This window comes from Annulohypoxylon truncatum, assembly GCF_022578515.1.
Source record: "Annulohypoxylon truncatum strain CBS 140777 unplaced genomic scaffold F4807scaffold_21, whole genome shotgun sequence".
Taxonomy (NCBI): Eukaryota; Fungi; Ascomycota; class Sordariomycetes; order Xylariales; family Hypoxylaceae; genus Annulohypoxylon; species Annulohypoxylon truncatum.
This window is the reverse complement of record NW_025953807.1, coordinates 186,218-212,273: the sequence shown is the minus strand read 5'-3', so window position 1 is coordinate 212,273 and position 26,056 is coordinate 186,218. Positions and strand designations below refer to the sequence as shown.

Genomic DNA, 26,056 nt, shown 5'->3' with positions numbered 1-26,056 from the left:
TTTGAATACTCTCAATTGGTGTACTTTCTCATTAGTCGTCGATGAGCTCATTCTCGATAATTCAATTCAAGACACGTTCTAAATATGTATCAATAAAGCCGTCTGTCAATTATTTCAGTCATTAAAGTATGGCTTGAAGATAGGGTTGGTCAATAGCAGTAGAGATCTTGTCGTCGGCGCTTGATAGGACCGCGGATGTAAAACTACCCGGCATCAATTTCAAGCCGCATGTATGACAGGCTGACTTTAGTGAACCTGGATATCCCAGATAAACTACGATGGCCAACCGGAAATCGTGGAATGTGTGACTATCGTGGCAAATCACACCCACATATTGTCTCAACCTCCCCCCCTTTATCCTTTATGTCTCCCCATGAGCTCGGCAGCAGAACAGATCATATGCTGGCGAAATGTAGGTAGCTTTGTGTTATGGAGGATTCTGTACGGTATATATATTTGCCATTATCCGAAGGTGCTGAGCATCTCTCTCCCGACTACGGGATAAAAGTTTGAAACTATCAAGGAAGTCCAGTTCGAAAATTATTCGTTCAACGAAAGCACTCCACTATCCGATGTTAGACCGTAGAGAAATAGCTAAGAAAACCATTCATTGAGTTTAAAGTCAAGGCATGCCTACCCAAGTAGAAGTGAAGCTGGACGAGTTGGGGTTCAGAAATGGTGTTGGGAGTTACCGAGGTTTGAGTCAACTCAACAACACAGTATGCCGATGGCTTACTATAACTACCTAGCATCTCAATATGTAATTTGAAAATAGTCCTTGGAACATCGAAAGGCATAGATTAGTCGGGTTAAAGTATAGGTAGGTACCCATTTTTTATATCAGTCATTAGGTAGATATTTTTCACGTGTACCTAGAGCGTATGCCAACTACATGTTGAGTTATGAAATTCCCATACAACATTATGGATTGAGTCTAACTCGATGTTGAATTCGATACTTTCCATGAATTCAATTCGTCCCCAAAAGGTTACTATGATAAGTAAAGACGACGAAACTATAACATACCATAGCAGGATCCCATCTTTCAGAAATTGGAAGCATCTAAAGTCGACTAAGGAGTGTTAACGCACAATTACCCACAACACAGCTAAGACGTTGTAGACACGTGCGAGCACTAAAGCCTAGCTAGGAGCTATGCTTGTCAAATCAGGGGAGGCTGAAAATACCAAGTGAAGTTGTTCTTTTGTTGGTTAGTTGAAGCTACGACAAAGCAAGCTAGTATTCAAGGGAAGCTATCCCTTGCGTCTACGACTAATCTTAAATCAATTCCGACAGGCCCCATACGAACCTTCGATTCCGCTTATATGTAGGTTAGGTATGTTATGCTTGGAATTGCAATAGGTCTCTCATAGTTCCCTTGCAGCAGCTTCGACATTTACCCCAATACAGCAGACTAGCCGACGATATGGAGAGTAGTAAACCTACGCTCCATTACATGCAGGTAAATATTCCTCTTTAATATCCCGTTACTCGCAATGCAGCCTGATCTAACCTTAGTAATAGAACTCAGGGTCTCAGCAGAGTTTGTGGTTGCTCGAGGAACTAGGTATAGAATACAACTTAGTCCTGCATAATCGCGATGGCGGACGAGCCGCGGCAGCTCTCAAAAACACGCACCCCCTTGGAAAGGCGCCACAATTGGTGACGGGCTCGGGTCGCGTCATTGCAGAACGAAGCGCAATCGCGTATTACCTGATCGAGACATACGACAGCGCTGGCCGGTTCAAGGTTCCTGCGCCAGGCAGTGACGGGCACGATAGTGCCAATAACGACAGGTTCCGCGAAGAGCAGCTCCTATCGATGGGCCAGACGGCACTGAACCAATTTTTCAGTCTCAAGAGCACACTTGGTGGCATTGCATACGCGTCTCCATTTTTTACACGGCCTATTATACTAGGCGTCAAGCTGACGATCGAGAGAGTATTTCTTGACGCCGAAATCGACAATGTTTTGAAATTCCTAGATAGCGAGCTCGAGGGTCGCGAATATTTCAACGGTACTACAGAACCAACTAGGCTTGACTTCATTCTGCAGTGGTTTGTGGATTTTGGAGTTCAAGCGGCTGACGTCGACCTGAATAAATACCCAAGACTGAAGGGATGGTATGATAGGTGTATGTCACGAGACGCGTGGAAGAGGGCATTGGAAAAAGGGAATGGTTATGATCTAGGGTTTTGGAGGGAATGATTGTATAGTTGGGTTATTTTCGAAGAATACAATTATTTCAAATAGAAACACGGGAATTGATGTGGTTACACTAGAATGAAGCATACTAGGGGATGGGGAAAATAGGGGTGACGCAGGGGCCACACTCGAACAAGATGGAGGGGTGGAGGGGTAACGTCAAGTATCCACTTAGCTGCTTACTTAATACATCCCCCGCCCCCATACGCTACTATAAGTTCGTAGCAAATACCGAAAACGAATCCTAAATTAGTAAAATTAGTCAAGAGATCCAATCTGTGCAGCTGCACATGCAGCTGGAAGTAGGGTTATAGAAACATGGAATTGCGCGTAGTGACGATTACACATAGATCTCGCAGGCCGCAGCCAATGCGAGAGATGCCATTATTGCCGCGTAACACAAGGAACACGAGGAGTGCGCGTGCGGTGATGTAATTGAAGCAAGAGACGGCGGAAGCAGTGCGGAACCGTCGAAGCACCTCGCTGTTTTGCTGGAATGCTGGAACCGGATCCAATCCAAATCCTGATATCATCGGATGGATCGCCCATTGTCCCAACCAGCCAACGCGGGGGAGTCCCGTGCGTTTGGTACAGCGATACGAACATTGCCAACCGACGAAGATCACCTTCAGGAGGAATCTCGGTGAACGTAACCATGAGCTGCCAGGTGGGAGTAACGATCAACTTCGCTTACAATATGCAGCGAATCATAGCAGCCCGTCTGCCCGGCGTGTCCTCCGACGTAATTGATGTTGTCATCCTACATTTTGTAGTTCAACGGCGATTTTCATCCCACGCAGTTACGGATTACCAAATTACTTACCTTCCTAGTCTTCGCATGCGTTGATAGATTGCCCTGTTTGTCACACGTCCATGCGAATTAACTTATCCATTCAAATTTATCCATGTGTTACCATGTAGGTATGTATAGAAGCCATACTTTGCCACTCCGCTACGCTTACTTAAAAGAGAGCGCCCCTAAGCCTTAGGAGCTTTTCTAGAATCTAAAGAGATACGGATTTGCTAACCACATAACCCAAATTTTCATCGATTCATTGAGGACTTGACCCTACTTAATTCATATCATCTACCTTAGCTTCACCTACCAACCATTGACGATGCAGGCTCAAGGCTTCCAGGACCCCGCCAGTGCCGGCTATCTGGTAAGCCCGTTGGAACTGGAGAAACCAAACGTCGAGGGCATATCAGACATGCCGGCACCTGCCCCTCATCAACTTCTTACCCCGGCAGCCAGCTTCGTACGTCACCCTCATGAATGATCGTTTAGTAGAGCGGATGGCCTAACACATTCAAGACGGAGGAATTTCCCAACGAGCTCAACGGGTCGGACTCTGACATGGGTACGTTCTCCAAATTTCTCCCACAGTCTTTTCGCCAACTCTTGCTAAGCAGAACGAGACTCGGTTTAGAACTGAGACTCGGTTTAGAACTGGGGCTCGCTTGAAAAGGAGTGGCATTTACTAAATACAACCCGTCGGTATTATCCCAGATAGAGAATTATCATGTTGACTATCGCAGTCTACAACTCTCAAGGTCAGAGATCACTAGACCCCACCCCTCTTACCCACAGTGAACCATCTACTTCCCAATCCCAAACCAAGACCAAGAGAGAGAGAAACCGAAGGGCGGCGCACAAGTGTCGGCAGAAGTCCAAGGCGAACATCGAGCAGCTCAAGCAGAGAGAACAGGAGCTGTCTCAGAGGAACAAGGATCTGAAAGACACCGCCTTTGGCCTTCGGAACGAAGTTCTGTGCCTGAAGAACGAGGTCCTCATGCATGGCACTACTTGCGACAATGGCCCGATTCAGAACTACCTCTCTAGAGTAGTCGACGACTTAGTTGATAGGAACCCCTCCTAACAGACTTATCTTCCTACTTGTTGCTGAGCGTTCTACTTACGGCTTACGGCCTGTCTCCCAGTTATGGAAAACAGCGGGACTTCTACGACGTTACGAAAGATATTACTACCTACCTAGGTAATTAATGGGATATCTGAGGCTATCATAGTTTGGTTCTGGGACTTATATATTTTTATGAAGCTAGAATTCAAGAATGGACTTTTTATAAAACATTTCAGAGTTGAGTCTTATTGATACACCATCTCCATTGCATCATTGACCATAGGTACCCCTTAACTCCCCGCGTTAGCATGGGATCCACTTTAGGGGGTGGCTAAACCACATCAACGCCCCCGTTATATCGTGCTAACTAGACGTTGGGATTGCTGATTTGGAGAAATTTCAGGTTGCAGTTGTCTCCATTCGCGTCCGGGATAGAATTACAGGTGTATAGCACCCATTTTGTTATAATTTCATCGCTCTTATTACAGTACCTAGTCGCCTTGCTTCGCACCGTCGAATTTATTGCGAGTCTCAATGATATCGCTCAGGGTCGCAATGGAAGCGGCATGTGTCATTCTTGGTAGGAACCTGTCAAAATAACGTGAGACTTGATAATTCAATTAATTGTGTAAAGAAAATTCTATCTTCTTCATCTAGGAGATTCTGGCCAAGACTAACTGCAAAATCTTCAATGGTCTCCATATCGTGTCTCAAAGGAGATCACGTGAAAACCAGAGATTTGAAGGCATCAAGGCATCAAAACACACGGACCACCTGATAACACAAAAATTATGAAATTGTATCTGACAGAACCTCATTGACAGCCCTTGGCCTCCGTGGCTTTTACCAAAAGCATCTGTGTTCGTGCCATTGATTGGTGTTGTCAACCCACATATATCTCCATATGAATGATGCTAGAACATAGCATGCGATGCGTTTTAGATGTAGCGACACTTCATATCAACGCCAAGCTCGAATATCTTAATTGAACATATTCACATCGGGATTCACTTCACCCCTTCGCCGCCTCATTTCCGTAACCCTGCTCTTACCCAACTCCAACAACTTGGCTCTACATCAAATGAACCGGTGATCCTTAGCAGTGATCCGTGCTATAAATATCCCCCGCATGCTTTTACGTTCTGTTCCTCGCTACGCGCTGTATCCTATCGAAGTCACTTTCCCGGTTGTAACACGTGGTGTCATCCTGAAGATGTCACGGCTCCAGCCGCTTTGGGTGCAAGAGCTCCTCTTCCTCAATGCTCAATATTGGTAGTATTTCAGCCGTTCGGAAACGGTAATGTGAGTACAACGTCGTCCACATATGGCTGCCGCATGACTTCTTGAGATAAATTCAAGGCGGCGCTGACAATTTCATCGCAGGTGTAGTTATCATAGAAGTTTTGGATAAAATGCGCAGCTTGATTCGGATTTGAATATTATTATGGGGGCTGCCGAGATCGAGTTCCCCGCAAAATCGGATGGCCGCTCCATTGACCCACAGCATGCATTACGTAAGTACCGGATTAAGGTAATACCGAATAGTCGGCAAATGCCTCTGATTGGAATTACATATCGCGCGAATATCATAGGCGGGTACTGTGCTCCGCATGGCCACACCTTGCGATCACGTCCTTTATCTTCTAGTTGCACAAGGCGCCTGGATTATGTACTATCATTCTCGAAGAGTCATTGATCCGATTTTGTTCGCTTTGCGTTACATCGTTTCTTACGTTATCCATTTCGCTGGATAGAGTACGAATGTGGATGATCTTCTATCAGATTTGGGGTTTGGAGATGTTTAGTTGAATTCAGGGGTATTTCCAGGCCAATCCACCGATGCCTATCGACTCGACAGCAAGAGTCTACACACCCCCTCTGAATAAAACTCACCTGGTCTAGTGTACCATATTCAACACAAATAATAATGTTCTCGGCTAATCAGAATCTCGCTTTTGTGGGTTTCGGTGGGTTATTGAGCAAGGTGGGATGCTTTGGGACTGGTCTATACCAGGTCGGTAGACCTGACCATTCAAGAGATAGAAAAGAATACAAGTACGAGCAATTGCGCAATGTTGCGGTAAACAATGAGTTGCATGATGTTGAACTCATTGCGTGGGCATTCGGTTTCTTCGACGCTTCTGTCCAACTTGAAAACTCGGTAGAAACAAAATCCCAGTATCCTATCTCTTTTACCCTAGCAATATTCACTGTGACTATCTCTTCAAGATGGATTACGCGGAACTATTGACGGTCCGCCCCTGGATCATATTCCTCTCTGCTACGGCCGGGGTATGGATAATATATCAACTATGCAATATACTATACAATATATCGCCGCTTCATCCCCTAAGCCATATTCCGGGGCCTTGGCTTGCGAGGGCAACATATCTGCCCGAATTTTACTATGATCTGATAAAGTATGGTCGATACACAAAGCAAATCCAGAAAATGCACGAAAAATATGGTAATGGTCGAAACCAAGACGCTTCGTTACAGCTAGCTAACGGCCAATGATAGGACCTATCATTCGTATTAGTCCCGACGAAGTACACTGCAGTGATATAAACTTCGTCGACGAGATATATGCTGTTGGTAACCGTAAGCGGAACAAGCCATTGCACCTGATCAGCGGCTCAGCGCATACTGAGTCTGCGTTTGGCACGATGGATCACAATTTGCATAGAGTACGTCGAGGACCCGTGGCTAAATTCTTCGCTCGGGGGATGATTTCACGATTGGAAGACGATATACATAAGCTAGCACAAGTACTCTGCGACAAGCTATTGCATTCAGGCGATAGCCCAATCGACGTTGTCGTTGCTTATAGTTGCTTCGCTTCGGATGCCATCTCCTCTTACTGCTTTGGCGAGAGCTTCGGCTTTTTAGACCAAGAAGGATGGTACCCTAACTTCCACGTTCCCGAAGTCGCCATACTTAAACCCGTCTTCGCCCTTCGATTCTTTCCTATTCTCAGGCATTTATTCAGTCTTGGAGACTAGTCCGTTACCCCTTTTCCCAAGTAATGATAACTAGGCTTTCTAACAAAGACAAGTTTCATGGACTACCTTCCTGCTGACTTCGCGCTCCTCATCCGAACTCTTAGGGTCGAGATGCCGAAGAAGGTGAAAAACATGGAAGCCGAAATCAATTCAGGGGTAGTAAGAGACAGACCTACTATATTTAGTTCTCTATTACAATTATCACCCGAGGAGAAGGAACCATTGGATCTATCCGATGAAGCGGCAGCCCTTCTCGGTGCAGGAACAATCACTGCGAGCTGGACGCTTTCCATCATCACATACCAACTGCTCACGAAGCCTGAAATGATGGAAAAATTAACAGAGGAGCTAAAAGGTGCTGTTGATGATCCTCGACATCTACCAGCCTGGAATGTCCTCGAGAGCCTGCCTTATCTTGATGGGGTTGTCCAAGAAGGACTGCGTCTCTCTTATGGTAAATTGAGGAATCCTTCCTTCTCCTTGGTAGAGAGCAAATCGGGGTTGCTGATATCTTTCATATTAGGTGTTTCAGCTCGTTCACCACGGGTCGCGACCGAAGAGGATCTGATATATCGCGGAGAATGGAACAAAAAGCCAGTCGAGTACGTTATTCCCAAGGGTTACGCTATCGGCATGTCGTGTGTTATATCCCATCACAACGAAGACATATTCCCGGATTCTCATGCGTTCATCCCGGAACGCTGGATGGATGCTGAGAACAAAAAGCTCCTCGACCGTGGTATGTTCGCATTTTCGAAGGGTAGCCGGTCCTGCCTAGGAATGAAGTAAGTTACCATTTATGACTACGTCTGTGAGAATGAAATCATCCTAATGAGATTTACGAAGCCTTGCTCTATGCGAGATATACGTAGCTCTAGCTGCTCTTACCTTACGCGTCTTTCCACAAGCGCGACTATATGAGACGACGGAGGAAGATATCACTTACGACCACGATATGTTCGTCCCTATGCCTAAGGCAGGAAGTAAGGGTGTGCGAATAATCATCTCAACCAGTTAAGCGATAATTTCAGCCTAGCTTCCATCTGTATGTACCATAGTATGCACGAATTACAGGTAATGATGGTGGTTGACCACAAGGGGACAGGTATGGCGAAGGACGCAAAAGCAATACCAAAGGAATCTTAAACATCTTAAACATAGTATTTTTACTAGTATTGTCATATTATAATATATTTACTAGCATGCGAGTAATTACATCGATCCTGCTGTACGAATGCTGTGGAATTTCTACCCTTTTCTACCTGGTACATACACCAAGCACATCTCACATAAACCAACAACTTAGAGGTACGAAAGAGACTGAACTCGTCTTAAGAATCGCATTACGTATTGTTATAAAAACATTCCAGCAGTTAAACTTACCTAAGTACCCATATTGCCATACCTACCAACCTATAAACAGTTGTGCTTACGGCCTGGAGAAACCATCGCAACCGGCAATAAAAAGAGACAGCGCAACCAACCCAAATCCTACCTACCTACCTAGCAAGGCCCCTCGTCAAAACGTCGCCCCCCGCCTCTCCTCATCAAACCAACACCAATCCTCAACCTCCTCGACGTACCTTGAGCTCATGAAGAAGAACGAGCCCTTCTTAATCGGATCCATATCGAGACACTTATGCATCGCCAGCGGCAGCACATCATCCCTTTCCCTCACCACATTTCTCCCCAGCTCAGCTTTGGAGGTAATAGAAGAAGGTGGTGGTGGTGTTTTGGCGACGACGAACCTACCGGGAAGCCAGCTCTCCGTCTCATCAGCTGACGCGGACGTCTCCGACTCTGCTAGGCTAGGCCTCCGACGACACGCTGCTTCTTCGAGCTGCCGCGCTGCTTCGCGCTGTGCTTCGCGCACGGCGGCGCGCTCGCCCGCGATGCCTCTGTTGTAGCGTGTCATTTTTGGGGTACTACTATTAACCTAGCTTTAGGTGTATGGAAGAGTTGGGATGATTGCCGTGGATGTACGCTTGTGTGTTCTCTATCATTCGTGCCTATTCTTGCGCCTGGCAGGAATTGTAGTCTTCCAATCAACAGGCTGCTAAGATACTTCGTTCATCAATAGATACCCGTATGCATCGTCGAGTACGTCTCATATATATTATCAGTTAACAAACCGCATTGTATTGAGATCAAAGGACGTGAATGCATTGTTTTCTAGCAATAGCGAGCTCAATAAAGACCTTTGTTGGAGATGCTTGGTTCAGTGACTGGACTTGGGTCTAAAAAGACATCATAACAAGAGGAATGGTTGTATTTGGATGCCTTTGGTCAGCATAGATGCCCAGCTTCATATCGTGGGTTACACATAGTCAAACCACTCCCAACACATTTTTCAAGTCTCTTAATTGGTGGATTCTGTTTTCATATTCATGTATATGAATAGTATAATATGGAATAAGATAAAATAATAATAGTTAATATCAGATATATGTGAAAAAATCAGCAAAAGGTCGTTGGATCATTATGAGATCCCACCGCAAGTCAAGCTCTCAAAATGAGAGTCGGACGACAAGCAAACTGATGAACCGAGACCAATGATGAATAAGCTCATCAACCCTATAAGCTTAGGCTCTAAATAGGGGCCTGGCCTTTGACCAAATTGTGCATAATAAACTCCCCTTGATCCCCGCCAGCACAAATATTTATACCAAACGACTGTGTAAAACGCCACGCACCAATCTATGACATAAGTCTCATGAATACCTGATTTAGTATAATCGTTAGGTCCTGACAGTTCAATAAATCGTTTCACGTCATCATCGGTTCCTAACGCCAAGTCTGACATCGGTTGCTCGTTATGTTTCTTGAGGCGGTTGCCGGAGAATTTCCTTTGAGTGGAAATACAGAAACTAGTGGAGTCGATGGATAGAGCGAAGCGATTAGGTGAGGGTTGCGAGCATAGCTCTCATCAAGCCAGGTGGGGGACCTGTCAGTAGAAAATCAATGTTAGCCAAGCCTCTTCTAGATGAAAACAATCGTAGTTCAAGGCGAGAAAGCGCACCTTCACCTAGCGATACTTAGGCACGCTGATGGACATCCTACCTTTCTTGTCCTTCTCAATGCGCACCCCGCGCCGTGGTTCCTCAATCCTCTCTACCTGCTCCTCATAGAGGACAAGTTCACCTGTCGGCAGACGCTCGGCTGACACTCGTTCACGTTCGGTGCTGTGACTATGGGATCGGTGGCGGGAGTGAGAGTGGTGGTGGTGATGCCGACGATCGGGTCTCAAAAACTCACGTTCCGCCTCGAGTCGTGCGATTTCCATCTGGATTTCCCTATCGCTGCGCCGTCGGTCATTGACTAATGCGAGAGGACCTACGGCGACCTCGTCACTATATTCTCGTGGCTCTATAATGACGGGGGTGCGAGTAGTTGAGGTGGAATGGCTCCGATGGCTTCGATGGCTTCGAGTAGGCGAGGTCTCGCGGATATAAGTTTCCTTGACCACTTCGACGGGTGGTGGCGGTGGCGGAGAGGGAGCAACGGGAGCAGCAGTATGAACAATCGATGGAGGGGGTGGTACAGCAATAGGCGGTGGAGGCGGTGGAAGGGTGAAAATTTCTTCTCTTCTTTCTTCCATGATACCTCCGGCACTCGACCGGGCAGCGGCGATCTCTTGTTCAGACTTCTTGTAATCCTCGCTCAGCTTCAGAAGGTCGTCAATGTTCTGTTGACCGAGAGCTTTTTGCACGATAATGACGTTACCCTAAGATCGGTTGTTAGAATGACAAAGAATCAAATTGTTAAAATATAGCATCGGGATGTACCTCTTGAACAAATGGATAACCGAGATCAATGAGCGCCTCCTTGGAAACGAGCCTAACCGGGATTCTCGTCTTTCCCTTTTTGGGGTATTCGCTTTTTACGCTCTTGACACTCTTAGCACTCTTGACGGTGACAGTAGTACCGCCACTGCTGCTCGAGTCGTCTGATGCGGTACTCCTGCTTCGAATGCTTTCGACACGTCTCGAATTGCCGCTATCACGTCGTTTCCTTCTTTTGACGATTTCCATCTCTCGGACGCGCTCGGGGTACGCATGGTATTCTTCGTCGCCATATCGGTCAGGCTCAGATATCTTGATTTCCTCGAAGTCACGCTCGAAGTCACGGTCGAGGTCGCGCTCTGCGTATATTCTTGGCGGAGGTAGTGCTCGAGATCGTGGAAGGGGCACAGGCTTATATGGCTCGGGACGGTAATCTCCGCGACGAACAGGCGGCGGCTCACGTTCGGGTTCCTCCTTTTCAAAAAAGCGCGGGGGTGGGCGTCGATCAAATATATCCAGCGATGATTGGCGTCGAAGCAACTGACCCGGTCTTCGGGGAGGTGATGGATGGCGAAACTCGCGTCCACGCTCCCGTTCACGGTCTCTCTCGCGGTCAATGATGAGACGTTGCTCTATCTCAGGAGGTGGAGAGCGCCTAAAACGTGGCGGGTCATCGTAGTACCTTCGCTCAATCGGAGGCTCATCGTCCCACGGTCGCGGTGGCCTTCGCTCAAACCTTGAATCGACTGAGGTCTCACGGACCCGACCTTTGGGGCCGCGAGTGAAATAACGGTCATGTTCCTCAAAGCGATCTCTCTCTGCGACCGGCCGGTTGCGGTCGCTCTCGATGACAAAACGATCTCTGTCCCACCTTTCGCCGTACGACTCGCCATAGGCTAAATCATCATCTACCCGCTTGTGCGCCATTCTGTGAATGGTATAATATTTATATGTATCAAGAAAGTAAATTTGAAGATATCGTCAATATAAAATGTGATGGTCGGAGATGGAAGAATAGCGCTCAATAGAGATAACGTTAAAAATGCCGGGCGACGGGCGACAGGCAATGAGCGATGGACTAGCGTGAATACCGGTTTCGAACTATGACGACAGGAGGGGGGAGCGCAACTTCCGGAATCCCAACGTATTATTTCGATCGGTATGGAAAGTGCGGCGGGGCAACTTTTCGTGAGTGGCTTGACAGTTGCACCACGCTACGAGCTGCACAATACAACTTGGCGTCGCAAGCTCGAGTACTTCGTAGTGTGTTTTCGTTCCGGGTATTTGCACCTAAACTCGCACACCAACTTGTTGCGTGTGACCTTGATGCGACACTACCCGTCGAGGACTGACTGTTCAACCTGACCAAAAACACGAGGGGCCCTGTTTAATCGGTTTGCGGCAGCGGGGAAGTAGAAGTGTGTACTTGTGTTTATGTACGTGTGTAGTATATAAAGAGAAGGTTGTCGCCGAGTGTACGGAAACACTCCTGACTATAAATCGGGTAGCAGATAACGTTAAGCTTAAAAGAACTTCAACAGGAATTGATTCGGGAAAGGACAAGTTATTCGAGCGTGGAATTGAGTTTGAAGTTATGGAGGGGCAAGCAAGTGCTCTTTTAAGACATTACATCAGTGAACTGGTGAACTGGTGATGCTTGTTCCCCTCCTATTAGCGCCATGTACCCAGTATTGTACAGCCACTAAGTACCCAACGACCCACATTGCAGGGTTATCCTTAGGAGGGAGCCAGGAAACCTAGACCTTCGGACCTGAGGCTAAGCAAACGAAGCTTCTTCAATGGAAAGTTTGTTAGTAAAATATCTAACTTAGATAGTTTCCAGTTTAATCCCGGAGACATTCAGAAGCTATCAGTGGTATCTTATTCTTATTGATTTAACGATCGACCATTAAGACAGAAGGTACCTAAATAGGTGCTTAAGGCTCCAGTCCCTCGATCCAAATAATCCTAGAATGATATCAGCGATCGCAGCCGCTGGCTCAACGGACATATCAAATTTCATATTAGACACATCTAATAGATTAATACCCTCATTCGTCTATCAATACAAGATACCGCGCTAACAGGAAGCAATTATCTGAAGCCTGTGGTCGAGGCCCGGCGCTTCTTACATCGCCTTAGTAACTAGCAATTGGGCAGCTTTGGGTTGTCGAATCGAAGATCTGGACAATTGCTTACCTATAGATTCGATGCAGGGTATAACTCGTGCGACGGCGAGATTCATCAAAGTTGCATTTTACAAACGTCAACCATGCTCAGCTCATCCAAGGAAGCACAAACCGAAATCTGTCCATCATATTCATCATACAGGCGGTGACTGTCACAAGACTCCCCCCACCAATGTGATACTTGCCGGTTTTCCTTAGTGAGCAAGGTAGGCTAAACACGTATCGAATAAGGGATATGATGATGTCTTTTTTCATTTCAATAAAAGGCATGGAGCTAAAGAAGATCTAGGATTTCGCGCTTTCTTACAAAGCTTCGACTTCCAAGGTCCATAGATGGTCTTAATCAAGCTATCATGCGGTATGACGTCTCTATTCGAACTGGGACAGCTGGGATTTTATCCGCTAGTATTCTGTACTTCAAGGTTCGTTACATTACTAGTACCTAGGTACCCCCAGGGCCTACCAGGATAAATCCATGTGATATGGTCCGTGCTTCTAGCAAATCGCGATACCAAGATGGCCTTTTCTGATTTTCCCTCCTGATTCTCTGATTCTCATCCCTTGCCATTTCTCATTGTCCACCATTCGATCCCAACGAGAAGTTTATTCTTCTCGCCAAGAGTAGGTCTCTTACACATACTTTCCAAATATTAGCTTATGTTTGATAAGCACGTGCTCCCCCGTAATTCCTGCTGCCCAACTAAAGCCTTACGGTGTCTAGTCAGGGGTTCTCGAACCAGGAAGAACCCTTCCTCTCTTATCGTTTTCTTTTCGTGAAGGGTCACAAGGTCAACTGACAACAGTTCGCTGTTATTATCATCAATATTATATTACTAATAAAACTACATCCTAGTCGTACCAGATCTTCTCAAGTTGAAATCTGGATCTTGAATACGAGGGCCTGGCTATCTAGATTATAACCGCTACTGTCGGCATATGGTAGCTTGCCACCGTCCATAAATCCGTTTTGGGTGATAAAATCATTATCACTAAGGCTGAAGACGTAAAACTCCCCAGTCGAATTGGTGGGGTCAACAGGAACCATTCCGATGGATTCCCATTTCTCATTCTATTCATCGAGCACGCCAAGTTAGCATATATTCTCAATTTAGTGGGCAAGTCAAGTCCATCGATAATCGGACGTATGACGACCTACCAGCAAATATTGATCTTGATCGCCACCATTATGCACTCCAAACCGATTCAGCTGTTCATTAACGTTGAAGTCTAGGAAGCTACAGTACGTCGCGGTGGTGATCTTCTTCTTTAGGTCCCCACTCTTCTCTTTGGCAACATTGCAACCAACACAGTCATAGTCCCCAGCAGCCTTGATGTCCGTCGCGTTAGAGAGATCGAACACGTCGATTTGACGATAGACGGAAAGTGAGCTGTCAGCCCCGTGTCCCGCGCCGGAGTCTCTAGACAAGACAAAGAACTGGCCATTATCTAGAGAATGTATCTCGGACTGTGCCGCAACCATTGGATTCTTCGATGACTTTGCTGTGGGGTCGTCGTACAACGGCAGGGGCACGACCCATTCCCCTTCGTAGACGGGAGAGAGTCGATTTGAAATATCGTACTTGAGCAAGCGCGTATATCGCATGGTTTGTTTATCTAGGCCCTAGAATAAGTTCAGCTAATTATCGTCTGGCACGCTACTCATCGAGATTCATGTGGCTGCTGATGGGTACAATTTAATGACATCGCGACTTACACCATCTTGGACAGTCGAAGCTTGCAAAAGTGCCCACAGGGACTTGCCATCTCCCGAAACAGTGAGGCCTTCGAACCCTAGACGTCACAGTCATTAAACACTTTGCCGGACCCCCGAATATGGGGAATCGCTTAACTCACCATGATTATTATCGCGACCACTGTCTGGATCTCCCGGGTCTACGTCATCGCCTTCTCCATCATCAACATAACGTGGAGGGCTATCAGCCGAGAATGAGACAGTGTCATTGCGGACGGGAACGATGGCATCATTGGGACGAATAGCAGTGAGCATTTTCCCGTCTGGACCGAAAAGATCTAACATTTAGCGTTAGCGGAGACTTCCCTTTCCCAACCCCATAACCAGATAAATCCACATACATATATAGGGGCCATATTCGTCAGACACCCAAAAGCTCGAGTCGTCATTCACATACAACCCTTCCGAATCGACCGGGACACGTTTACCGCCCGGACCATCATTGCCAAAGCCGTCACCTGTGTAAGTAGCAATGGGGAGGACGGGGAAGCCAGTGTATGAGATGTTTCCTGTAGCATCAGCGTCCAGCCCAGTGCAAGGCGTTCCGTCGGGCCCAGAGAAAAGTATTGTGTCCAGATACTCGAAGTACAAGTTCGGGCCTGATGGATCGTCCACGGTTGCATTTGACTGTGGAGTGAAGGTGATGTTGAACTTATGGACTCGAGGGTTGAAGTTGAGAGTCCCTTCGGTGTTCCTGATACCAATAGTCAATGTTCTTGGTGCTTACACGTAACGCGCTACCCTCAGGTTTCAAATAATTTCAAGGGTAGGGGTGTGCTCACCAACCACGGTCTGGCAAAGACCATAATACGCCGGAATAGCTCCCATTGTCGAGCTTCTTCCATGCGCCACTCTCTAGATGTATAGATGAACCGAGCCCGCCAAGCGTGTCTCCGTACTTATCGACCGCGTCCGTGACAACATATCCATAGCCGGCTAGTTCCTCATACACATAGTTAATACCATTACAAGTCGTTGTATTTACGGCTGACGACGCAACAGCGGCTGGCTTGTGTTGGAAGGTGGCGCCGATGGCGCCAGCAAATTGGGAGATTGTGACTAAGAGGCTATTCATGTTACAAACTCGAAGTCGCTGCCCTCTTGAAAAATGAACAACTACATCCTACGGGATCACCTGTCCAATAAACACGACATCTACGGCTCAATACTTATATTCAGCGCGTACGCGAAATCTAGCTATTATCCCAGACCGGGACCCACCCGGCACTATAGCACATGCGGCAGGACGCAGAAGCGGAGATTCAGCAATTCAGCCAGTAATTATTCTGCGTTCCGTCCAAGACGCTATGCTTCTATAAGTCAATGAGTAATAAGATACCGAACTGGGGAGGTCGTAAAGCTAGGCGTTGCGCGGGTCATCCGACTCAACCCCGGCACGGCGCTGGTAGTCTCAGAGCACGTTGTGTGTAGCCGGAGTCCTATTCGCCAAGCCCGTCGCCAACGGGCTCCGCCGAGGTGGCCAGGCGACAAATCCGCTGACAAGGGGGCCTTAGCGACCTACCAGTTATTGACGACGGTGTTCGGGGGGAGCTCGGCGAAGCGAGGGGCACGTGGGTATTCCTGTATATCACCCATATATATAGATCATTAAATTGCCCAGACTATGTTTAGGAATGCGATTGCTATTAGGAAGTCTTGGAACGTTATACGCTGTTGAGATTATCCTATTCATCGAAGTAGGTCTGGATGTGAGAGCTACGTTACCGCAAAGGTGGAGGGGGTTTGAGAATGTGCATGAAAAATTGCATGTGAGTCTGAGGAATGCGTTTACTAACTATTCCTCATGATCTCTGAATTAAGGAGTTCATCTTATATTTTTTGCCATATTTTAAGCTTGTCACAGTTCCGCGATGCGCCGGCCGTCCACTGAAAACCTATTTCCTTGACTGGGACAAGTCGCCGGCCCCTTGTAATCTACTTAGGTAGGTAGCCAATTATGATCGTAGTATATTCTAGCTAATCGGGAGAGAGCCTTTATACGTTTTGTGGGGGCTATGTGTTATGACATAGCTGTCAGCACCGAGAGCCTCCGTTACGAGTGAGGCGTAAAACGAGGCAGTGCATAAGAACACCATAGTAAGATACTCGTTGAGACCCGTGGTTTGGATAATATCACCTTCAAACTTCATAAAACGTGTTGTAAGATGTCCTAGTAAGAAATTAATCAGAAAGAGCTTGGCTCGTCAAACCCTAAGAAATTCCCGTCGTTGTTGTCGAGCGCCACACTGCGATGAGATGGAGGCTGCGGGGTTAGCGATTGGGATCCTGGGGATTGCCGGGCTCTTCACGTCTTGCATCGAGAATTTCAACATCATAGTTCGTGCGAGAGAATTTAGCGAGGAGTTTGAGCAACTCTGCACTCTGGTACGTTACTGGGTAGCTCCTTTGCTGTAATGAGGATCGTTAACAGTGTTGATTAGCTTGCATTGCAACAAATTCGACTGGTGATATGGGGGGAAACACTTGGACTGGCGCCGCCCCCTGGCGCCAGAACACCGAAGCCATATAACCGCGCTCTTGAAAGGCCGGATATTCGGCCGTCTATCGAGACGACTCTCAATCAACTCCGAAACTTGCTAGCCAAAGCGGATACTATTACCGGTAGGTATGCCTCTGAAGAACAAGAGAGAGCTGCCGAGCTGTCGGAGAGATGTGCTGCTTCTGATTCAAAGGGCATGGCCATCTTTCGCGACTCGTATCAACGGTTCAAAAGCAGGATCAGAAAGAACCAAAAGGATAAATCCCTATGGCAGGTGACTCGTTGGTCTATACACGACTACGAAAAGTTCGAGCACTTAGTAACCAATATTCGCGATTTGGTTGACGCACTGGAAAGTATCACCAGCGCACTTGGCATATTGGCGCAACAGCAGTCTATCTTGGTAGACGAGATCGAATCACTCTCTGATGCTAGCAGTTTGAGGCTATTGCAGTTAGTCGGGTCATCAAGCTCGGCGCCTCCGGCTATTAGGGCGGTCTCGGATACAGCTAGTGCTCGATTGACATATGTAACATCGAGTTCGCGGTCTTATCATACTGCCAGAACAGAACTATCCCAAGTCGGCAGAAGGGACCATCTGAAGGCCATGTTGTCCAAAGCACAAGCTGCAGGAGCATCACAGTCGCATAATCAGGCTATGATTCAGGGCGGCGAAGGAATCAGTGCGGGCGATGAAGCTACTCTTGCGACAACGGCGACTCAAAACACTACTACGGATGTGCCACAGAACCAAAGATGGATGGCAGCACTATTGAATAAAGACAAGACAGATATCACGGCGAAGTTGGCATTTTCCACGACGGATATTGAATACGGTCGATCTCTTGAAGATAATAAAGACCACGACGGAAAGGTTTATCGTGATAACTCCGCAAAATTAATCGCCCAAGCCCACGAAGACGTCCCTCTCGCCCGTCGCATGTTCCTCGAGTTGCGTAACATCCACCGAGCTAATATCCCATTTATTAGTGCTGCACCCGTGGGAGATATGCTGGACAGAATACTTGCTAGTATTGAAGGACCACCGGGGACACCGTATGAAGGTGGAGTATTTTGGATTACAGTCAAGATTATTGAATCTAAGCCCCCCATGTTGAAGTTCCATACTAAGGTATACCATCCCAATATCGACCCCAGGGGGAAAGTTTGTGCCGATTATGCTACCTGGTGGCGGGATGCCAGTCTTCTGAATGGTCCTAGTGGCGCAACCAACCAGCGAGCCCTACCCTGGTTCTCCGAGCAAGTTACCAACCACTACTCACTAGGGTCTCTCCTCGTTGCCCTTTGTGGCCTCCTGGCAAGCCCCAATATCGAAGATCCGCTTGTACCCGAGATTGCAGAGAAATACCTTACGGACTATGAAGCCTATTATGAAGCTGCAAAGTTATATACCTAGTACTCAGCGGTTTGCACAAGCCGGAAGACCAGAGGACACAGACTTGGTATTTCTGGAGGAAGACAATAAAGTTGATTCGACTATTAATGTTACGGAATATCGGCCGAAGCCAGCTACAGTGAGTTTGGGGCCACGACATATCATAATAGATTCATCCCTAGTTTGGGAGCGGATTTCTTCGCATCAGCTTGAGTGGTCAGCATTGGAGAGCCTTCTCTCAGAATGGTTTCCAGATATTGATATCGTCTGCAATACGGTAAGACCACCTATTTTCCTATGGTTTAATAGATCCTGCTAAACTAGGTATCTTCATAGACAGCTCATGAACCTTGGTACTGTGTTGCCTTGCCAAAACCACTCAGCAGCGTAAGTGACTACCTATATAGGTGCCTACCTAAGTACCTTTATACAACGAATACCTGGACATTTGCTCATCTGTAAAGGATCAACGTCAAGAAATTAATAAACGGAGGTCTATAGAGGACGAGAAAGCTGATGACGCAGAGTCGGACGAAGATGTCATCCCTTCAACCACTACGAGCTCTTCGGACTCTCCATTGAGTAGTTGTATACTTGACGAACCGAAGTTAAGGAGGCGGAATCTACTGAATAAGATAAGAGACTATCTAAACAAAAAAAGAAAAGATGAGATTGTAGAGCCCGCTATCTCTAAGGGAAGCAAACCGCTCGATACAATAATGCAAATGGGCTCAACTGATACAACTACCTGGTCCACAGGGTAGTCTGTTCCTAAGTCTACTTAGAGATCTAAGAAAAAAAAACAATACCGCCGGGCAAATACCCTCCTAAGTCGGAATAAGGCTCTATACTAGAGGTTCAAGTAAACAAGAATAACCTCACTTCACGATATTAATACCGTTGGTTGCCGATACCTAGGTACCTAGGCAAGTACGCCAACAAGAAATGACGTTGCTATTTTAAGGAAGCTGCAAGGAATCCCGCAAGCGGCATAGTTCCAAGGATTTTGATGGCACTCAGTCTACCTTATGACTATCCCTATCAGCGCGGATACAACTCAAGCTCATAGTTGTATCGAAAGACCTTGGTCACTGGCTTTGAAGGCATTGGTGTGTTGCACAGCTTATCATTGTGCTGGAATATTAGGTGGCTGGGAGTCTACACCCTATATCCACAGGTATACTATAATGTACTTTATAACAGCCTGTACCTACTTCTAGCAACTTAGCCTTCTAATATACACCAATGATACTCGTAACCTGCCTCTATGACAATACATTGGGTGTCAATGGTCCTCTCAATCTTGGTGTAACAATATGACACCACATGTATCGAAGATATTCAAACATTCCCCGGGATCGTAAGGATATGTTCAGCCTTATCCAATTACATGGTGAGCGAGTATTACTTGCATACATCTAGATGATCCTACTAAGCCGCAGTCGCCGAGCCCAGGGCTCGTACTGACCCCTGATCCACAAACTTTAAGCTGGTATATGACTTTATTGTATATCGATGAGGCTTAAGTTGAATATATATACATTTACGATAGATACCTACTTAAATCTCGTAGGCTGGGTTGATCCGAGTCTGGCCGGGTCATAGCAAGCTAGGGAGGTGGGCATCCAAATATTGGAGGTTGGATAGGACGTCAAACAAGGCAACCTGCTAATTATCTATTGAATCCTATATTGATTTGAAATCCAGCGGAGATGGAATGAACCGATGCTATTCCATAAATACTCACCGGAGTCGACCGAATTTAGTACTTGACGGTAAGAATCAAGACGCGGTTGAGAACGGGCATACCATCCACCTATATAACCCTAAAGTCGCGAGCCTAAGCAAGACTTTTCGTCTTAACAACTAAACAGAGAAACCAGTTCATCAATTGCTGCAGGTGGCCTAGTCTTTCATTCATTTCTATATGCCGATACTACAAATCTATACCTACTTCTCCCATTATATTACGTCTCTACTACACAATGGATGATAAGACAAGACATCCAAAGCCTAGCCAAAGGGTGATACTTCCCCAATCACGTCTCTCTTTACTTTGTCATAAGCTAATGAAAAGTTGCTATCAGGAAATCAAACCCTTTAAATATTCCCATACCTCTACCAACACATATCTATTTGATGCTGGCAGTGATAATGAAAAGAAGAACCATGATATGTCAGAAGCAATGAAGCAATGGTTAGGGCAGGACACGAAAGAAGATCCATGGAGCGTGTATGTCACTGATGGGACATTCGATAACGCCAAAAAGTAACTTTGGTGCTCCTATCGTCAACTTTGTACGCAGAAAAGCTAGTACTGAATCTACTGTCTGTTCATGAGGCTACCTGTGTATTGAGATAGTTCATAACAATATAGATAATACATGGAATGTGAAGGTTAAGAAATGATACCTAGGAATTATATAAGGTAACCTAACTATATAACACCAGTGGTCGCGATTAACTATGTACCAAGTGGCTCTTCTGCTATGATGACATCTATTGAGTTAGTCTTATAATCTACAATATTACCTGCTTACCTATGAAGACTCGATTTCTAGACTCATATTAGATAAGTACCCCTCTACCCAGTATTCAATAGGTAGTTGTCCTTAGACAGGGATTAGAGACAAATGTACTGCTTACATGATCCGACTACCGAGTGTGAATGGTAATTGATAGTCGAACCTGAATACACTTATAGCATTATCTCTTCTGTATCTTGCTAAGTATAATTAGTATATACCCACATATGGTACTAGCCGTCTTTGGATGACCTGCGTACTAAGTATAGGGCTGTGAGCAGATCTCGTCCTGTGGGGGCGAATGCAATTCCCAAGCACTCTATCCCACCCTAGCAACTCTAGCTTCGAAGTAGACTTCTTAGCCTCCTTAAAAAGTCCCATACGGACCAGTGGGATGGCTGATAAATCAATTAGAACAACCTAAAGAATGAATACCTAGTGGGAGGTGCGTATCTATAGAGAAGCTACGGCACAGCGAGAGCCCTTAAAAGATCCTTGCTACCCAATGGGAGAGATATACATAGGTATCTTCGTCTGTGTAGGCAAAGGCGGGTGGGTTCTAATGGCTTCCAACACATTACCAAGATCTAGGCGGACTCGAAAAATCGCGGTTGCCTATGGTATCCGCATATACAACCACTGGGAAAGCTACCCGACGGGCTGAGATTTAGTAAATGCAATGTCGTCAACAGCGCATTCCACTTTAGCGACACACAGACATCCAGCTGAACCACTCGAAGGATTTATATCCACTCATTTGATAAGATAGGATATTAGGTACTGTCACATATATAGCGGTGACATCTCTTCTGCGTGGAAGTACTACTTACCTATAAGTATGATGCGCGTCTCAGTTGTTCCGATCTCTCCATGAAGCATTTTGAATTCAGTGTGCCAAGCTGAACATGAATTTCTCAACTCCAGATTTCCCACCCCTTGCCACCCTCCTGTTTGTCATAAGCCATGTCACAGACGAGGCTTGGTCGCGAGCGGGAAGGTGGTGTCTCATTGCCTTAGCACTTATCATCACTGATAGGATCGCGAGGACGCTTCTGCGAAACTATAGCTTCGACCGCTTCGCCAAAGCCAACAGATGCCTGGCAGTTCCCATAGCAGCGAACCCCTTCCCCTTGCCCTGGAGCATCGGGCGCAAGTATGAGGTATACAAGGCTTCCGTAGCCGGCGACCTGTTCGAGGGCCATTTCCAGCGCAAGTACGCCAAGCACGGCAACACCCACGCCATCGTCTCCCCGGTGATGGGGACGCAGAAAGGGATCAACACAGTGGAACCCGAGAACATCAAAGCCGTCCTGGCAACCCGTTTCGACGATTACAAGCGCCCGGCGTTTCGGTCGCTGGCGGCTCAGCCTATGCTTCTGCCTGGACTATTCACGACGGACGGGTACGTCAAACATAAGAGACTCACCTATACGAAGTCCACAAAACTGTGCCCTACGTTAGAGCTTTGCTGACTAGGTACCTTTCTAGACCTATATGGGCCCACTGGCGGGCTATGGTCAAGCCGCAGTTCACGCGTAGGAGATTCGACCAGAACGTTGCCGACAGCGAGAGGCACATGGAACTTGTGTTTACCGCCCTAGGAAAGCCGAAGGCGGACGGTTGGACAGGCGATGTGGATCTTCTGGTAACTAGGCAGCCCCGGCCCGCGTGATTTCGATGTAAGGGGGTTAACAGAAAACGTAGGACCACCTCTATCGACTGACGATGGACACGGCGACGCAGTTTCTCTTCGGCGCTTCGGCGGAGACGCAGACGGCGGCGTTGGTCCGCGCGGGGAAGATACCCGCCGAGACGCATATTAAGTCGCTTCTAGACGGATTCGATGATAAATTTCTGGAGGCCGGGAGTTACGTGGGGCATCGGATAAAGCTATCCAACATGTACTGGGTGTACGATGGTTTCGCTTTTAGAAGAGCCTGTCGGGAATTGTACGTCATGGTCGACGCGTACATTACCGACGTCCGGAAACGATCGGCCTTGCGGACACAAGAGGAAAAGGAAGATGGGTTGTACTCGAATGTTATCGAAGAGATGGAAGCGCAGGGAGCCTCGCAGCGCGACATGGTGGAGCAAGTTATGCACCTCCTCGTCGCGGGAATGGACACGTCCGCTGCTGCCCTAGGGTGGACGTTCAGCATGCTTGCGGCGCACCCGGATATCTATCACAAGCTCCGCGAAGCCGTCGTTGAAAAATTCGGCACCGAAGCGAACAGACTGGAGCCGTTCACATTGGAGACATTGAAGAGTTGCGAATATCTGCAGTGGGTTATTCAGGAGACGCTAAGGCTCTTCCCTGCCGGACCTATCAATGTCCGAGAAGCCGTTAGGGATACCGTACTTCCCGTTGGCGGCGGCCCGGACGGCAAAAGTCCCGTTGCGGTCCGGAAAGGAGCCCGAGTACAGCTCGGAACTTACTATACACACCGAAGAAAGGACCTATGGGGAGATGACGCTAATGAATATCGCCCCGAGCGATGGAGTGGTAGGAGAAAGGGCTGGGACTTCACTCCCTTCAGCGGTGGACCTCAGATCTGTGTCGGCCGTAAGTAAATTCCGCATACACATCTTGCTGTTTCTCCGTGCCAAGCTAATCATATTGACATACAGAGGGTTACTCGATGACGCAAGTTTCGTACGCCATCGCTAGGTTCGCTATGCATTTCGACAAGATGGAGCCCTCTCCGGGAAGCAATAATGCGAAACGCTCGTGGATGACTGTACTTACACCGGGGGACGGCGTGAAGGTCCGGATGCACCTAGCACCGGATACTATTCCATGATAAGCTGCTTATTTTTATTTGGTTAATATGGATTCTTCTAATGCCGTTATTTGTTGACATTATTTTCATATTATGCAATGGTAGATAGAATTTGTATTATCATGTGGGGTACATTAAGGCAACCGAAGGAGCAGTAATCCGATCGTCTGGTTCTAGCGGCGGTAAGGTTAAGCGGATTACATGGATATTAGCGTGAGTTCAAGATAATAAGATTTGAAGGGTGGATACTCTACTGTTTATTTATATTGGAATGCAGGAACTGACTCATCGCCCATAAGGTATCGTACCTACCTATCTATTTCCATGCGACTTCATGTAACCACTCACCCGCAACTTTCTGATAAGCCGTCTCCTTCAACTTCGCGTCCTCCATCGAGTCCTCGCCATGATACCTCAGCGGCAATCGATCGAACCCGTGAATCTGGTCCGGCACCAGTAACCACCGCACGCTACTCTTCCCGTCCTCGTCCCTATGCTCAAACGCGAACTTCTCGTCGTCGAGAATGAGCTCTCCCTTCCCCGCGGACCGCTTGTCTCGGCCCACCCTGTCCGAGACCGCCGGTTCTGGTCGGCCAGCTAGTTTGCTCGCCATGCACCAGGCCTCGTGCGCCAGTTGATCCAATTCTGCTGAGATGAAGAAGATATGCGGGGGCAGGGCGTCGCGAGGAGCGAAATACGGCGAAAGCAGCGGCTGTTTCAGGTCCTCCCCCGGATTTATGTAGCTCCACAGAAAGACGGGAGACGTGGAATTTAAGAAATCGATGGGCTCTCCTCGCACGTCGGAGCCTAAGTCGGGCTTGTAGTGTCGCGTCTCGATCTTGACCTCCATCGGTATGCTCTTATCTACCACGGCGTACACGGGCAGCGCGGCCTTAGGCTTCACCCTTTCCCGGATCGATGGCAATTGACATACGCTGAGGGTCAAGCTCCCGCCCGCCGAGAAGCCGCCAACGGCTATGCGATCCTTGTCTATCGGAAGGCTCTCGTCGTCGAATGCGGCCAGCAGTAGGGCTTCGACATCGTAGGTGGCGGTCGGGAAAGGATAAGAGGGAGCTTTGCGGTAGTTGAGAGCGACTACTAGCACATTGTGCATGCTAGCGAAGTTCGTATTCCACTCGTCGTCATAGTTTGGGTTGCCAATACAAAAACCTCCTCCATGAATACTGAACAAGGTGGGGAGAAGCGTCTGAGAAGTCTTCGGGTCGTAGGACTTGGGAAAGAAGATTCTACGTTGGCATTCTGTCAGATCTGGCTACCTACCTACCTAATAGGCAGTGGCCATGTTACCAAATTGAGTTTTCAAGATTGTCATACCTGATGGGTAGTGATGGTCGACATTGGTAAGTTTTTATGATGTTCGGGGGAAATCTAGGGGTGGCTGCCCATTGCCTGCACCACAGGAGGATATTGCCGAACGTTTGCAACGAATAGATGGTCGCACCGCAGGAGAGCCGTTGGAGAAAGGGAATACGCGGCTGCTTGTCCATGCGGACGAGTTTTACAATTCCGTTCTGCATGGCTATGTCTTGAGGATATTTGCAGCCGATGAGTGTCGCAATTCAATTAGTTGCTTGTAACCTGAATCATATTTGGCTCGGCGAACGGAGCTATGTTGTCTTATGTATCATTAGATCGTTTAGAGTACGCGGCCACTACATCCGTATGTACCTACTTGCTTTGGCCGGCCCTGCCGCTATCTTTCCAGTATTCCAGGCAGGAAGTTCCAACTTCCAACGTATCTACGTCGTACCAGACCCACTACTTCGCATTGTTCGCATTCAACTTACGAAGTGTACCGCACCTGCTAGTCGGAGTGTAGGTGCGCTATATCCAGGATAAGAAACGCTAGCGTAACAGGTCTACCTGCCCTCGGTTCCAAAGGACCTTCGACTAAGGTTTCAAGGTTGTAAAAAGTACGACTCGAATCTCGGCCTATTACTATAAGCACTGATCGTATATCTCCACTGCATTAGTCCAGCCCTACGAGCTGATGTTAGATATTCTCTAGCTTCCCTGCTGACACCTGCCATGGGCCTATGAA

General features: G+C 47.3%; 9 protein-coding genes across 9 annotated transcripts; 5 read left to right on the top strand and 4 right to left on the bottom strand.

Annotated features, from left to right (window-relative positions):
* Positions 1-1,426: 1,426 nt before the first annotated feature.
* F4807DRAFT_461517 (uncharacterized protein) lies at positions 1,427-2,208 on the top strand (the record flags this gene model as incomplete). Its single annotated transcript, XM_048001690.1, has 2 exons — positions 1,427-1,462; positions 1,525-2,208. The coding sequence occupies 2 exons, from the start codon at positions 1,427-1,429 to the stop codon at positions 2,206-2,208; spliced, it is 720 nt and encodes a 239-aa protein (XP_047853100.1).
* Positions 2,209-3,323: 1,115 nt separating this feature from the next.
* Positions 3,324-4,085, top strand: F4807DRAFT_461516 (uncharacterized protein; the record flags this gene model as incomplete). The annotated part of the gene is made up of 3 exons (XM_048001689.1): positions 3,324-3,464; positions 3,521-3,566; positions 3,745-4,085. 3 exons carry the CDS (start codon positions 3,324-3,326, stop codon positions 4,083-4,085), a joined length of 528 nt encoding a protein of 175 aa, XP_047853099.1.
* A 1,945-nt stretch (positions 4,086-6,030) lies between these two features.
* Positions 6,031-8,112, top strand: F4807DRAFT_141834 (cytochrome P450). Its single transcript, XM_047993110.1, has 5 exons — positions 6,031-6,534; positions 6,588-7,068; positions 7,123-7,523; positions 7,593-7,854; positions 7,916-8,112. The coding sequence occupies exons 1-5, from the start codon at positions 6,297-6,299 to the stop codon at positions 8,085-8,087; spliced, it is 1,554 nt and encodes a 517-aa protein (XP_047853098.1). The 5' UTR covers positions 6,031-6,296; the 3' UTR covers positions 8,088-8,112.
* Positions 8,113-8,380: 268 nt separating this feature from the next.
* F4807DRAFT_430179 (uncharacterized protein) lies at positions 8,381-9,393 on the bottom strand. The gene has a single exon (XM_047998401.1). The coding sequence runs from the start codon at positions 8,982-8,984 to the stop codon at positions 8,589-8,591; it is 396 nt and encodes a 131-aa protein (XP_047853097.1). The 5' UTR covers positions 8,985-9,393; the 3' UTR covers positions 8,381-8,588.
* A 701-nt stretch (positions 9,394-10,094) lies between these two features.
* F4807DRAFT_461513 (uncharacterized protein) lies at positions 10,095-11,778 on the bottom strand (the record flags this gene model as incomplete). Its single annotated transcript, XM_048001688.1, has 2 exons — positions 10,095-10,793; positions 10,855-11,778. 2 exons carry the CDS (start codon positions 11,776-11,778, stop codon positions 10,095-10,097), a joined length of 1,623 nt encoding a protein of 540 aa, XP_047853096.1.
* Positions 11,779-13,908: 2,130 nt separating this feature from the next.
* Positions 13,909-15,868, bottom strand: F4807DRAFT_461512 (esterase-like activity of phytase-domain-containing protein; the record flags this gene model as incomplete). The annotated part of the gene is made up of 6 exons (XM_048001687.1): positions 13,909-14,109; positions 14,197-14,661; positions 14,755-14,831; positions 14,895-15,071; positions 15,135-15,487; positions 15,576-15,868. The coding sequence occupies 6 exons, from the start codon at positions 15,866-15,868 to the stop codon at positions 13,909-13,911; spliced, it is 1,566 nt and encodes a 521-aa protein (XP_047853095.1).
* Positions 15,869-16,872: 1,004 nt separating this feature from the next.
* On the top strand, positions 16,873-19,249 carry F4807DRAFT_141602 (prion-inhibition and propagation-domain-containing protein). The gene is made up of 4 exons (XM_047993108.1): positions 16,873-17,178; positions 17,235-18,966; positions 19,026-19,076; positions 19,154-19,249. The coding sequence occupies exons 1-2, from the start codon at positions 17,050-17,052 to the stop codon at positions 18,708-18,710; spliced, it is 1,605 nt and encodes a 534-aa protein (XP_047853094.1). The 5' UTR covers positions 16,873-17,049; the 3' UTR covers positions 18,711-18,966; positions 19,026-19,076; positions 19,154-19,249.
* Positions 19,250-21,999: 2,750 nt separating this feature from the next.
* F4807DRAFT_141586 (cytochrome P450) lies at positions 22,000-24,109 on the top strand. The gene is made up of 4 exons (XM_047993107.1): positions 22,000-22,616; positions 22,703-22,859; positions 22,919-23,777; positions 23,843-24,109. The coding sequence occupies exons 1-4, from the start codon at positions 22,120-22,122 to the stop codon at positions 24,013-24,015; spliced, it is 1,686 nt and encodes a 561-aa protein (XP_047853093.1). The 5' UTR covers positions 22,000-22,119; the 3' UTR covers positions 24,016-24,109.
* A 53-nt stretch (positions 24,110-24,162) lies between these two features.
* F4807DRAFT_141502 (alpha/beta-hydrolase) lies at positions 24,163-25,750 on the bottom strand. The gene is made up of 3 exons (XM_047993106.1): positions 25,688-25,750; positions 25,330-25,631; positions 24,163-25,241 (listed from the first exon to the last, which is right to left on the bottom strand). The coding sequence occupies exons 2-3, from the start codon at positions 25,530-25,532 to the stop codon at positions 24,311-24,313; spliced, it is 1,134 nt and encodes a 377-aa protein (XP_047853092.1). The 5' UTR covers positions 25,533-25,631; positions 25,688-25,750; the 3' UTR covers positions 24,163-24,310.
* Between the last annotated feature and the right edge of the window lie 306 nt (positions 25,751-26,056).